The 13,831-nt window shown below is 33.2% G+C and overlaps 1 protein-coding gene and 1 long non-coding RNA gene across 2 annotated transcripts; both read left to right on the top strand.

Annotated features, from left to right (window-relative positions):
- Window positions 1-1,440: 1,440 nt before the first annotated feature.
- On the top strand, window positions 1,441-3,079 carry LOC132620319 (uncharacterized). Its single transcript, XR_009574791.1, has 2 exons — window positions 1,441-1,912; window positions 2,843-3,079. It is a non-coding gene; the product is annotated as an uncharacterized LOC132620319 (long non-coding RNA).
- Window positions 3,080-6,759: 3,680 nt separating this feature from the next.
- Window positions 6,760-8,550, top strand: LOC132616748 (protein MAIN-LIKE 1-like). The gene is made up of 3 exons (XM_060331394.1): window positions 6,760-7,258; window positions 7,734-7,906; window positions 8,476-8,550. Exons 1-3 carry the CDS (start codon window positions 6,760-6,762, stop codon window positions 8,548-8,550), a joined length of 747 nt encoding a protein of 248 aa, XP_060187377.1.
- Window positions 8,551-13,831: the final 5,281 nt, after the last annotated feature.

Here is a 13,831-nt window from a genome sequence, read left to right as displayed (position 1 = left end):
GTTCACTCCAACTCGACGGAAAAATGAGACAAATGTGATAAAAATAAGAGTAAAAAAAATAGCATCCAATTTTCATTTTAATCTTTTCTCTTATCTAATTACTAAATGGGTAGTCATAAAAGGTAATGCGACCAAGGCAGAGCTACAGTATTAGGTATGGATCCCTACGAACTCAATAACTTCAGTATTAGGTATGCGTATATAGACACACGTACTAACTTTTGTTTACATCAATGTATTTGTCTTAGACATTTCATATGTATAAACATTTAATTGTGAATTCAATAATTAACACGGACTATATATTCAATAGGTGTCAAGTTTAGTATATATAAACTTCAAATTCTAGTTTATCTCTGACCGCGACAAAGTTTGTGGTAGGGCTTCGCACTAGAGAAAGAGTCACACCAAAATCACATCGATTTCGCTCTATTCTTATTTCCTAATGTTAATTAATGATCGTATATAAGTTTTCATAAAGGACCCTACTCAATATGTTGATAAGGACTTTAAAAGCTCGTCTCATAAATATTAATACGTTCGTAGAATTATCTAATAATTCCTGTGGGCTCGTGCTTATCGATTGAGGTTATTGGTTTTCTAAAAATTGGGTTAATATATAATTTAGGGCGGATAAAAGTACATTTTATTAATTTAATTACTCATGATTTTTGCATACTACATTATGATGCGAACATCTATGACATGGATTACTTGGTAACTGTGTACGTAACTCTCTGAACTCAGGTCCACGATGTGAAAATACTACATTCATCCAAATATATGTGTAGCCAATTTTAAATTGTCTTTTTTATACAGTGGTGTATGTGCCGGACTAATGTCATGCGATATCTACTGGAAAAAATCATATAATAATATTTTTGTCTTAGTTAAATTTGAAAATGAGAAGGACGTCATGATTCTCAACTCACTTCATTGACCACTAAATTACATTGTTGAGTGCTTATTTTATTTTCTACATTACCAACTTAAACTAATTATATATTATATATATAATTACTTGTTGTAGGTCATCTTAGAGCCCGTTTGGATTGGCTTATAAGTAACTAATAAGCTGTTTTCAGTTTTTTTGAGTATTTGGCTGGCCAGCTTAAAGTTATTTTGTGCTTAAAATAAGCTCAAAAAAATAATTGGGCCCGTTTAACTTAACTTATCTAAAACACCTTATAAGCTGTTTTTTTTCTAAGCCCATCCAAACAGGCTCTTAATTTAATGGTGAAACTAATTTTATGTCCCTAAATCATAGAGTATTCATATACTGCATTACTGCAATTACTTATTGTTACTCCACAATTATTTAATTGTAAAATGAACCGTACAGCTCTAGACTCTCGTCTTTTCAGACGAATCTCGCTTGTTGTCTGTTGAACAAGTAAAGTAAATTTATTTTTGGTCTAATTATTTCATGCAATCCGTATATGCTCACGATATATATGCTTGAGCAGCAAGGCAAAGGCAAGAATTAGGTAGGTCGCTTTCTTGTGAAATATTCTTGCCAAATTAGAATAGTCCGATTGACATAAATATGATTTGTACATATTAATTAGGCTCTAATTAAGTGGAGATGGATCGAGGATCTAAAGTCGATATCTCCAAAGCGAACGCCCTATGTTTTTCACCATAGACTAGAAAACCACTCTGCTACAGCTCTTTGTTTCTCTTGTTTTTCTCGATATCAGTTGTATCACTTTTGGCAGATATATAAGTTTAATTACACTTGTACCAAGAGTGGCTGCATGTGTTTTTGTATAAACCCAATCAAAACCTCTGCTCCAAAGTGCCATTTACCTTCGATCATCTTCATAACAACTCCTTTCTTTTTCTGAGCTTCAATTTCTGCTCTTCCAAAACCAGAAAGAAGTTGCATGACCTTTAATTATTAAGAACAATGGTATGTCATTCTTCTTCTCCTTATTCTTCTTCCTCTTGAAGATTAGCCTTATGTGCGAGGGTTTTCCATTTTCTGAATTGTTTTTGGTTTTAGTTTTGAGTTAACTTTTATAAACCGAAAGTACAAGAAAATTTGTATACTCCACCTTGTAGGGGAGCAATGATGTTCATTAAGGAGATTCAAAATATTAAAAAGTAAAGACAAGAAAAAGCTTAGGGATTCAACATTTAGTATATATACATGCTAGTGTAAATTTCTAGCGAACGGGATTTAGATGAATCCCTTGCGCGCTCTCCTGGTTCCACTCTTACCTTCCGTTTTAAATTATATGACATAAATTGAATTAACATAGAGTTTAAGAAAAAAAAAAAAAGAATGAAGATTTTGAAATTTATGTTTTATAATATGTCATAACATATGTAAGACTATAAAGTTTTTGAAACTTGTGTTCTTGATTGTGTAGCTTTGAAAATCTGTCATTAAGAGTAAAACGAAAGGTCAAAGTTAAATTGTTTGGAAATTTTAAAATGTGACGTTTTCTTTAGAAGACTAATATGGAAATAATGACTTAATTCCTTTTTGAAACATGGAAATACTACTTATAGCCTGTCTAAAATAGGTTAATTTTGAAAAGTGTTATTTTTAAAAGTACTTTTCAAAAAAGTACTTTTGACAAAAAATACTGTGTGTTTGGCCAATTAATTTAAAAAGTATTTTTGAGCAGTTAGTAATTGATAATTATAGATAAACGTCCATAAGAAGTACGGAATTAACCCCTGCAATAAGTTAATATACCCTCATAATGTGAAAATTCTTTATGTATAAGTGTATATAAATTAAGTTCTTTAGTTTTTCATTTCTTCTTGAAGCTCTAAATTTTACTACTCCATATATTTTTATTTTTTACTAGAAAAATGGTGTTAATTGCAGCGTGTCGCAACGATGATGTTTGGGTCAGTAGCAAGAACGACAAGCGCATTGATGGTCCATCCTGTTTCAACCTTGACAACATTGTTGTACTACAGTGATCGCCTACCTCGTAACCTCAATTTGGATCGGTTTGTTCGTAGTGACTTGGCTGATAGTGGAAACTACTTGTTTCGTTTTCTCATCAACTTTTTGAGATGTTTTTGGTAGTACTCATTTTAATTTTACTTTTTCGGCCTATCTTTCTCTTTTTTGAGATATTCAGTTCTGGTGTAAAATGTGTGAATCTAAGAACCTATCATCTCTCGGAACTCGGCATATTCTCTTCGAATGGAAATTCTCCACAATGGACTCGTCTTTAAGATTTTTTTGTGCATAATTAATAAGAAAGAAATTGGTAAATCTTTCGAGAAATTCAAAGTCGTAACATTTGGTCAATGAATTAACTGTCCCTCAAAAGCAGAGGCAAAGCCTGAATTTGGAGTTTATGGATTGGGGATTCTAGTTGTTTGAAGTTAGTGGGTTCTAAATTAATAATTTTTATATATTCAATAAAAATTTAATAAGAATATAAAGTTTGGGCCAAAGCTATTGAGTTCCCCCGAACTTGTGATTAATGAGCTAGTTCCGCCCCTAGTTAAAAGAGTTTTTTTTTTTTTTTATATATATTTTTTACGTACGTGACATTGCATTTTGTTGGAGTATGGACAAATCATATAAAATATAAGCTATTAGAAAGAACACAAATTTCGATCTATTTTTTTCATAAGTCAAAACTAAGAGAGACATCCAGAAGGATTTGTTGAGAAACAAAGAATCTAGCGGAGAATCCTAAATGTTTGGTCTACCTTAGTAAATCGGACAGTACTTACCGGGTAAAAATGAATTGTGGTTTCTAGCTCAGCATAGAAAGACAGCTTGCTAACCTTAGTCTCATCATTCGAGCATTGTGGACCTGGTTATCGGAAATCACATCCCAACAGTATGGTTTTGAACAAATAATAATTTCCGTAATTAATTTTCAATCTTCAGCTGTAAAAGGTGGCCTATATTCTATATTACAGCCAAGTAACCAATTTTGATTTGAAATTGAAGGGACAGTGTTGTGCCACTCGCTCCTTTAGTGATTTAGTCTTCTTCGTTTGTTTTCCTCCCCATTAATTATTGCTTCTTGTCTGAGCCGTGAGCAATGTCAAAGAAAAAGGAAATTAATGAGACGTCAGCCATTATCAACTAGATGAATGCAAAGAGTAGTGGGAATCGTGAGGATGTGGTCGTTTGGTCCTTAGTGAGGCAAATGTACAATGAAAGAGTCCCTCATTGATCACAAATCAGAGAAGGCTAAGAAAGAAAAAAGATAGGGTTCCAATTAGGGCTGGAAAAAAAATCAAAACATATACAAGTTGGCTTAAAACTGTTTAAAATAAGTCAGTTAGGCCAATTTTTCTAAACTAAAATCCTCGAATGATTCTGTCATAGTCCGCAACCCGTTTAAGGTTTGTCCGTCTTAGCTCGTTAAATTCTGCTACCCGCTAGGAATGGGTTAGGTTGGCCGCTTTGACAACTTTAAGACCTTTGCAAGGACTAATGAATTATAACATGATTTATTTATTTGAAACTTATAATGGTTGAGCAAATTGTAAGGCACTAACACTAATATTGAGTCCGGAGCCAAATGACTTATTTTTGCATCCATTAGTTCAAAATGGGCTGTCTTTTTTTTTTATACCACAATGGGTATTTCGTTGGATAATACCCACACAACACTATTCATAGCCGGAAAATTTGTTGCATTTCGTGAACTTATCAACGAAATAGGTAAAATCTATTTTTTTTATTTCGTGAATATTAACGAAATTGATTTGTTTTTTTTTTTTTTTTGCATTTCGTGAATTAATCAACGAAATGTGTTTATTTGTTTTTTTTTTTTTGCTTCGTAATTTAATGAACGAAATAGGTTTTTTTTTCGTATTTCGTGAATAAAAAAACGAAATAGGAAATTATATTTTATTTTTTGCATTTAGTGTATTAAAAAACGAAATAGGATAATTTTTGTTTTTAATTTCGTTCATATAAAAACGAAATTGGATTTTTTTTTTTTTTTTTTTGGATTTCGTTGGTATATTAACGAAATAGTAATTTTTTTTGTATTTCGTTTATTAAAAAACGAAATATGAAAATATTTTTTTTATTTCGTTCATATAAAAACGAAATTGGAATATATATATATTGTATTTCGTTGATACATGAACGAAATAAGATAATTTTTTTTTATATTTCGTTTATATAAAAATGAAATAGGATTTTATTTTTATTTTTGCATTTCGTTTATATTCCAACGAAATAGGAATTTTTTTATTATTATTTTGTTCATATACCCTTTTTCTGCTCCCCACTTTTACCGTATATTATTTTACCTTATCCTCTCCATTCTCTATTCTCCATTTTTCCTTCTCCATTCTCCATTCTCCCTTCTCCATTTTCCGTTCTTCCTCTACCTCCATTCTTTCTCTTCTTCCGTTCTTCATTCTTTTCTTCTTTCTCTACTAATCCTATCACAAGGATTCCTCAACTTTTGCTCCATAATCTTCTTCAAATTGAGGTAATTTATTAATTTTATAAGTTTTTACATATATTTTTTGATTTAGTCATTATAAATTAGTTCACATTTATTTTTTTGTTTTATTTATATCTTATACTTAGTGTAGTAGACTATAATAAAGAAAACAAAAGTTACAAGTTTAATTAATCAATAGTTGGTAATTTCAGTCGTTGCTTCAATTAAAAAAAGCTTTTAAAAAATGTTAGTAGAGTTTATTGGTCAACGAACTACAATTAAAATACTAAAAAAATCGTTGAAGCTACTGATTAAAAAGGTATAAATTTATAGTATAAAATGTTCTTTTAGTCAGTCATTTTCATAGAACAATAGTTAAAAAAAAGATGAAGAAATTGTGAGGAAAGTAAAATTGTTAAATATAACATAAAGATATTTGTATCATTTGTTGGGTCATTTTCTATGTTCAAATTGTGACTAGTCATTGGAGATTATTTTCTGTTGATAAGCATGAAGAATTTTTAATTTTCAAATTAAAAGTATAAGATCAAGAAACTGTGAGGAAGTTGGAATTGTTTTTGAAGCTAATAGACAAAAATAGCATGTCCTTTTTTTTTTAATACCAAAATGGGTATTTCATTGGATAACTGACGAAATACTATTCCGATCCGTTAAAAAAAAAAAAAAAAAAAATATATATATATATATATATATATATATATATATATATATATATATATTTTCCTTGCATCCCCTCTCCAGTCATATGCTTTGTTTTAAATAGAAAAGAAGTAGTTATATGTAAGATGAATACTATTATGGCAATTAATTATGAGCTTAACCAAAAGTTTAATTACATTTCGTTCACCACATAGGGAACTGCAATTATTTTTTGACAGTTGTACTCTTATTAATTTTTTTTTTCTTTTCTCACGTGATAATATATCTTATAGTTTGACCTTTATTGACTTTCCTACTGAATATATAGTAAAGAATTCTGTAATGTGTTGTCCATTATTCTAACAGCAGTGGCTTGGTGTTGCAATGTTATAGATATGGATCGCCCCAAAGTCACTGTACATCTAGGTCCAGAAAACTATGATTTATTAATATTCCAGCATGAGCATCGATCCCAGGCTATGTGGGATGGAAATTGACTGGAAAGAACGCGTGTTTAACTATACGTGGTGCGGATCATGAATTTTGGAATCACGTGAGGCAATACCCTTTACATAATCGCATCCTTAATTACTTTGAGAGGTGTGGATTTGGGGGAGTTTTAGTAGTAGGTAATGTGCAGTATGATGAAGGAATCATCACTACACTTATTGAGAGATGGCGTCCAGAGACGCATACATTTCATATGCGGACTGACGAATGTACCATCACACTGCAGGATGTCGAGGTGTTATATGGCATTCCCGTGGATGGCCACCCATTGGTGCAGAGAAATGTTAAAAATATAACTAAATCAAGGTGGCAGGAATTGATGTACGACCTTACCGGTTGGTTGCCCGGAGAAGAAGCAATTATAGGTAATAGCTTGTTGGTAATAACACAATTATCTAATCATTTGGAAACCTTGATTGCCAATAATGATATTATTGATGAACACACTGATGAGGTTGAGGTACAAAAGAGGGTCAGGTTGTACCTGCTTTGGTTGATTGGTGGCAATATATTCCCTGCTAATACTGGTTCAAAGCTTGGTTTACACTTTTTGCTTGACATAATAGACCTTGATGCAATAGGCGGGAAATCTTGGGGAGCAGCAGCATTATCATACTTGTACAATTGTTTATGCCGTGCTTCGATGGTCAATAGCCGTGATGTTTGTGGATTTATTGCTTTGTTACAGGTACGTGAATTTCAATAATATATTGCTCAACTTCAGTAGAAATAAGAGATCAAGCAGCATTCTTATAACCACCATTACCCAAATTTTGAAAAATGAAATTAGGAATCGAAAGTTGAGCTTTATTATAAACACTAAATGTACCACTATATATAATGCAATCTGGATTATTAATATTTGTGTATAATTCTAAATGTCAGCTAACCATATTTCCTTGAGTTGTCACGCTAACAATTTAAAAGTATTGCTTGATACACGTTTAAATAGTCAACTTCTCTGCTATCTTTTAAATATTATTTTAGATTTCCTAGTGTTATAATTTGTATAATAAGTCATTAAAAATTATAATATTGTCGAATATCTTGCACAACAATATTAGCGCATTATCGGAACCCAACCATAACAACACAATTTTCATGTGTATTTTCGGGTTATTTTATTTAATTCAAAAAATATTTATATATTTAAATTTACTTATACAGGTTTGGACTTGGGAGCGAATAATCCCAATGCAGCCATTACTTCGTCCCCCAAGAGTAAAGAACGAGATATTGTATTTGCGCAGAAGTGGACTCGTCGTGGAGTTCGTGAAAGCGAGGCACGAGCTGTGCTAGTAGTTTGTAGGGATGTTTTAGACAACCTAACTGATGATCAGGTATTTTTCCTTTTAAATTTTTTTGATAAGAAATGTGAAAAATATAACAACAATAAAGTTTTTATAGATTTGTTCATTTTTTGCTAACTCGTACTATGATAATGGGTTGATTTTGTTTTAATTTGTTATAGCTAATTTGCTACAACTTGCTACTGGTTGTGATATTTTTTAGATTCCATTTCTTCTTTTGGCATAATTAGTATTTTGTCTAGGTTTGTTTTAATGGCTAGAAGGTTACTAAAGTATTTTATTTTGTTTTTATTTCCATCAAAATTCATTATGGAATTTTCAAGTTAGCCTGTTCTTGTTATGCTTTGGAACTGAATAAAAAAGAAAGTGCTCCTAGCAAGGATTTGGTCATGATACGCTTTCTACTATTGAGTATTTTTTATTCTTCATTTGCACGGTTTGAAAATGATGAAATTTTGTGTATTTAGAAGGAAGGAAATTGCTTGAATGTTCTAACCTTTACTTAATTGAAAATGCATAATGGATGTTTGTTGTAATGAGAAAATTTATAATTTGTATTATAAATTATAAATGACTGTATAATATTTTTGCTATCATAGTTTGTGTGGGAGCCTTATACAGAGGCCATCAATGATGGACTTCCGGAGTGGTGCCGACGTGGTCAAGACATTTAGATGGTGCAGTTGCCACTCATTTGTGGGATCTACCGAGAGTGGTACATGGCGGGTCGGGTCAACAGACAATTTGTTAAGGAGCAGTCTGTTCCGGGACCAATCCCCCCACATAGACCATTTAATTTTTCACTGGACAAGCGATTTAAGATAAGTCAGAAGATGGGGGAAAAATTTGAGGAAGCTGAATATTTGTGGGAACGCCGTCGGGAACTAATAGTTGAAGCTCCATATACTACTGTAGCTCCCGGACCGGATTCTGAATATTTTAAATGGTACCGGAGGTACTCCCGCACCTTGATAGGAAATCCAGAACGTACCGTGGATAGGGGATACCAACACCTCGCAGGGAGGCACGAAGCACTGGTACGTAACTTTTGGTGCATGTCAAGTTAAATAGACAGTTAATGATGTACTATATAGTTTTCTAACATTTGAGTAGAAACAAAATTACTGGTAGTACTAATTAATATATCTTGAAAAATAGTCTAAGAATTTGACTTACTGCACTCATCCAATGCCAGTATTCAAGCAAATTTACCATGAAAATCTTAACCTAGGTGCTTCGATTTTTATACTTTATCTCTTACGTTATTTAGCAAAAAGACTGTATAATAATAAATTGACCATGATTATGAAAGTAATTTAATTATATTTTCTAACTAAATCATCATATAAAGGATTTGGAGCCGATTTACATGCAAATACATGTGTATCATATGTATTAAATATTATAGTAATATTAATAACTATATCGTATATGATACACATTAATTTCTTTTTGTCAATCAGTGGCTTTCTTACGTCACTGTTTGTTTTATATATTTTTGTAGACTCGTGGAATTCATGGAGTTAGACATTTGGCTTACAGTGTTCAGGAAAGTCCGTCAGAGTGGCCTTCAGATTCTCAGGGTATGAATGCATTGATGCAAAGGTTTATTAACATGTCGATTGAGTCTCTGAATGCTGCTGCGATGGGGACGAGGTTGACATTTGATCCCGATTATATACCACCAGCAGTTTATGTGGCACCGCCTAAGTTACCAACTGGTCATCGGGATCGTGCAAATGTACGTCGTGCTGGTAACCCACGGGGTCGAGGTCAGGTGGCGCACCAGCTTATTGATGATGATCAAGTTGACGACCTAGAGCCACACCCAGACTCGGCTCATTCATTCTGTTGTAATGTCGGCCCATCTATGACTGTTTCCTAGCATCCACCTACGAATTTACCCACCCCATATCACCCATCCAGTCCACATGACCCACATACGAATTTACCTAGCCCATATTATCCGTCGATGGAATTTTCTGACCCATCTATGACTGCCCCAGAAGCTCCATGTCACTCATCTATGGATATACATAGCTCCCACTATCTGACCATGATTATATCTGGCCCATCTATGATTCGGTCAGAGGCTCCATATAACTCATCTAATATAGTCACTCCACAAGCATCATCAATATTAAAAGGTTTCACCCCATTTAGACCTTCCTCACAACCTTGGAGCCAACAGGCTTTGGACAACCTCCTTTTCCAAGTTCCTCAGACTAGTACCTCATCCCGACCTCCAGCTAATTTTCCCTGTGATGGAAGGAGGCTCAGTTTTAATGATGTATATGCACCTACGCCAGATGTTCAGGACTTAGAGGCACAAGTTCGTTTTGAGTTTAAATTTTTATATATGTAATTTAAGTGTCGCATTAAAAAGTAACTTTTATTTTGTATGATATTTATAGGGTGCGGAAGGGATGCATGAGGGGGTTCCTCTGCGCAGATCTCGTAGGGATCGCCGGCCAACACAATGTGGCACTGGTGGGAGGAAAAGATGCACACGTAGGGATGCATGAGGAGCTTTAACAACTTATTTTGAAAATTTATTGTGTATCTATGACTATTTAGACTTATATATGACTTATTATAGCGACATATATTCCGTCAATATGAATTATGGTGTATTTCTGACTAATTAGACTTCTATATGAATTGTTTTTTTAATAAATACGAAAATTGCATGTGGGGTTTAGACCTTTCTGCACCATGTATTTTTGTATAAATAGTCTTCCATAATACCTTATTCATCTCACCACGCTAAAACAAACTCTTTCAAAATGTCATCGTGGAATCCATTCTTCTGGCAACGCGGCCCAATGACATATCACCTAGGTGACATTGTTGAGTCAATGGGTTTTGGAACGTGAATTTAAGTACTCGCTTAATCCGAGCGAGCGCTACAATAGACAATACATTAGCAAAATGAGGAGAGAATGGAACTACCGCCTGGATGAAGCTCATAATATTGAGACAGATTTAAAAAGTCGTGGCCTGCATCGTCCAAAACGCCAAGCAATTGGCATGCCGCTCACATCACCCCAAGAACTGAATGTTGCATTGAACCGCATTCGCGAAGAAAATAATAGGATGCGTTTGCGATGGTTGCGTTTGGAGGGACACAGATTGGGGTTATATGTTACCCCTGATTGGAACTCAGACTGCGAAATGTCTGATGAAGATGATTTTCCATAAGCATTTTCTGTTGTTATGTCGGCTAGTTAAGTAATGTATTTGTACCTTTTTCATTTTTCAATGTTATTTCAATTTGTATTTTATGCGAAATGCTATTGTATTCATCTTCATCTTCATCTTCCTCTCCATCTTGTCCATCTTCATTATCGAGTGAGCGATTTCCCCCCTCCCATCCGAGAGCATCGTAGTCCAAGCCTCACAGTTCACAGTGGTGCCGTAATCCAACTCCCCTCTCCTTTATGTTTTTTTTTTTTAAAACCATCCGCTGAAAAAATGTTTTTTAGACATTAATGAAGTTAGTTAGATTGAGATATAGATAATCGAATACGATGAATATTGGTTGAAAGTTTATATTTTTTTGGTTGAAGTAGTCCAATTATTTATAAATTGGATGAATGCAATTATAAGAAAATGTTAGCTCTTTCAACAGCCAAGACCAAGGAATCCGTGTAAAAAAAATTGGGATTTGACTTGTCCATGCTAAAAAAATTGTCCCTGCATTTCGCAAAGTATGCAACGAAATATACAAGCTATTGAGTGCAACAATGCTTCTGCCATGATTCTTAAAATGAATTGAAAGCTATTGAGTAGCTTCTTTTTTAGCTTTTGACTTGTACATGTAAAAGTTTAACAATCCGCTGACAAGATTCTTAAAGTATGCAACAATGCTTGGAAAAGATAAGTGCAACAATGCTTCTCCCAAAATTCTTAAAATGAATTGAAAGCTATTGAGTAGCTTCTTTTTTAGCTTTTGACTAACGTATGCAACAATGCTTGGAAAAGATAAGTGCAACAATGCTTCTGCCAAGATTCTTAAAATGAATTGAAAGCTATTGAGTAGCTTCTTTTTTAGCTTTTGACTTGTACATGTAAAAAGTTTAACAATCCGCTAACAAGATTCTTAAAGTATGCAACAATGCTTGGAAAAGATAAGTGCAACAATGCTTCTGCCAAGATTCTTAAAATGAATTGAAAGCTATTGAGTAGCTTCTTTTTTAGCTTTTGACTAACGTATGCAACAATGCTTAGAAAAGATAAGTGCAAGAATGCTTCTGCCAAGATTCTTAAAATGAATTGAAAGCTATTGACTAGCTTCTTTTTTAGCTTCTTCTTAACGTATGCAACAATGCTTGGAAAAGATAAGTGCAACAATGCTTCTGACAAGATTCTTTAAAAAAATTGAAAGGTATTGACTAGCTTCTTTTTTAGCTTATGAATTGTTCATGTAAAAAGCAAAGAAATCCGTTTCCAAGTCAAAAATAAATTGAAAGTAGACTAGCTTCTTTTTAGCTTCTGACTTGTCCATGTAATAAGAAAAGGAATCCATTTCCAAGTGAAAAAATTGAAAGCTATTGACTAGCTTCTTTTTTAGCTTATGAATTGTCCATGTAAAAAGCAAAAAAAATCGTTTCGAAGTCAAAAATAAATTGAAAGTTATTGACTAGCTTCTTTTTAGCTTCTGACTTGTCCATGTAAAAAGAAAAGGAAAAAAATTGAAAGCTATTGACTAGCTTCTTTTTTAGCTTATGAATTGTCCATGTAAAAAGTAAAGAAATTCGTTTCCAAGTCAAAAATAAATTGAAAGCTATTGACTAGGTTCTTTTTTAGCTTCTGACTTGTCCATGTAAAAAGAAAAGGAATCCGTTTCCAAGTAAAAAAAAATTAAAAGTTATTGACTAGCTTCTTTTTTAGCTTCTGACTTGTCCATGTAAAAAATTTAAGAATCCGCTGACAAGGTTCTTAAAGTATGCAACAATGCTTGGAAAAGATAAGTGCAATAATGCTTCTGACAAGATTCTTTAAGAAAATTGAAAGCTATTGATTAGCTTCTTTTTCAGCTTATCAATTGTCCATGTAAAAAGCAAAGAAATTCGTTTCCAAGTTAAAAATAAATTGAAAGCTATTGATTAGCTTCTTTTTAGCTTCTGACTTATGCATGTAAAAAGAAAAGGAATCCATTTCCAAGTGAAAAAAAATTGAAAGCTATTGACGAGCTTTTTTTTTAGCTTCTGACTTGTCCAATTTTTTAGCTTTGCATTTCGCAAAGTATGCAACGAAATATAAAAGCTTGGAAAAGATAACTGCGACAATGCTTCTGACAAGATTCTTAAAAAAAATTGGATTTGACTTGTCCATGTAAAAAGAAAAGGAATACATTTCCAAGTAAAAAAAAAAATTGGAAGTTATTGACAAGCTTCTGACAATTTTTTTTTCCTTGCATTTTGCAAGGTCAGCAACAAAATATAAAAAACTTAAATTTGACAAATCCATGACGAAAAGTTATTTATAAACTTGGATTACTCCAATTTTTTATTTTACATTTTCGGTGCATATGCAACGAAATGCAATAAAATTTACATTATAAAGAACTCTCACCGGTCATTGTTATCTTCGGGTGAGCGTTTACAAGCAAGAGCCATTTTTTTTATTTTGCATTTCGCAAATTATCCAAAATCTTCGACTGAGACTTAACAATCCATTTACTATCCAAAAAATGTCGAACAAAAAAGAGAACACTCCTGGAAGCTCTTCCTCACCTTTTGCTTGGGCATTCCCGGAAAACAGAAATGATAGGTCAAGTTCAGAGTCACCCAACAGCGACTGGGGAACATGGGATCCATATGATTTTGAGATGGACATGTACAACCCGCACATGCTTGACGAACGAGAGGATGATTTTCGGATGCTGGAAAAATCAGATCCATGTGAGTACTACTGCGGATTACGCCGTGAATGGGAGCATAGGTACCATGA

Source organism: Lycium barbarum, chromosome 1, assembly GCF_019175385.1.
Source record: "Lycium barbarum isolate Lr01 chromosome 1, ASM1917538v2, whole genome shotgun sequence".
NCBI lineage: Eukaryota > Viridiplantae > Streptophyta > Magnoliopsida > Solanales > Solanaceae > Lycium > Lycium barbarum.
Note: the sequence above shows the minus strand (reverse complement) of the source record. Positions and strands in the feature narration are given on the sequence as shown.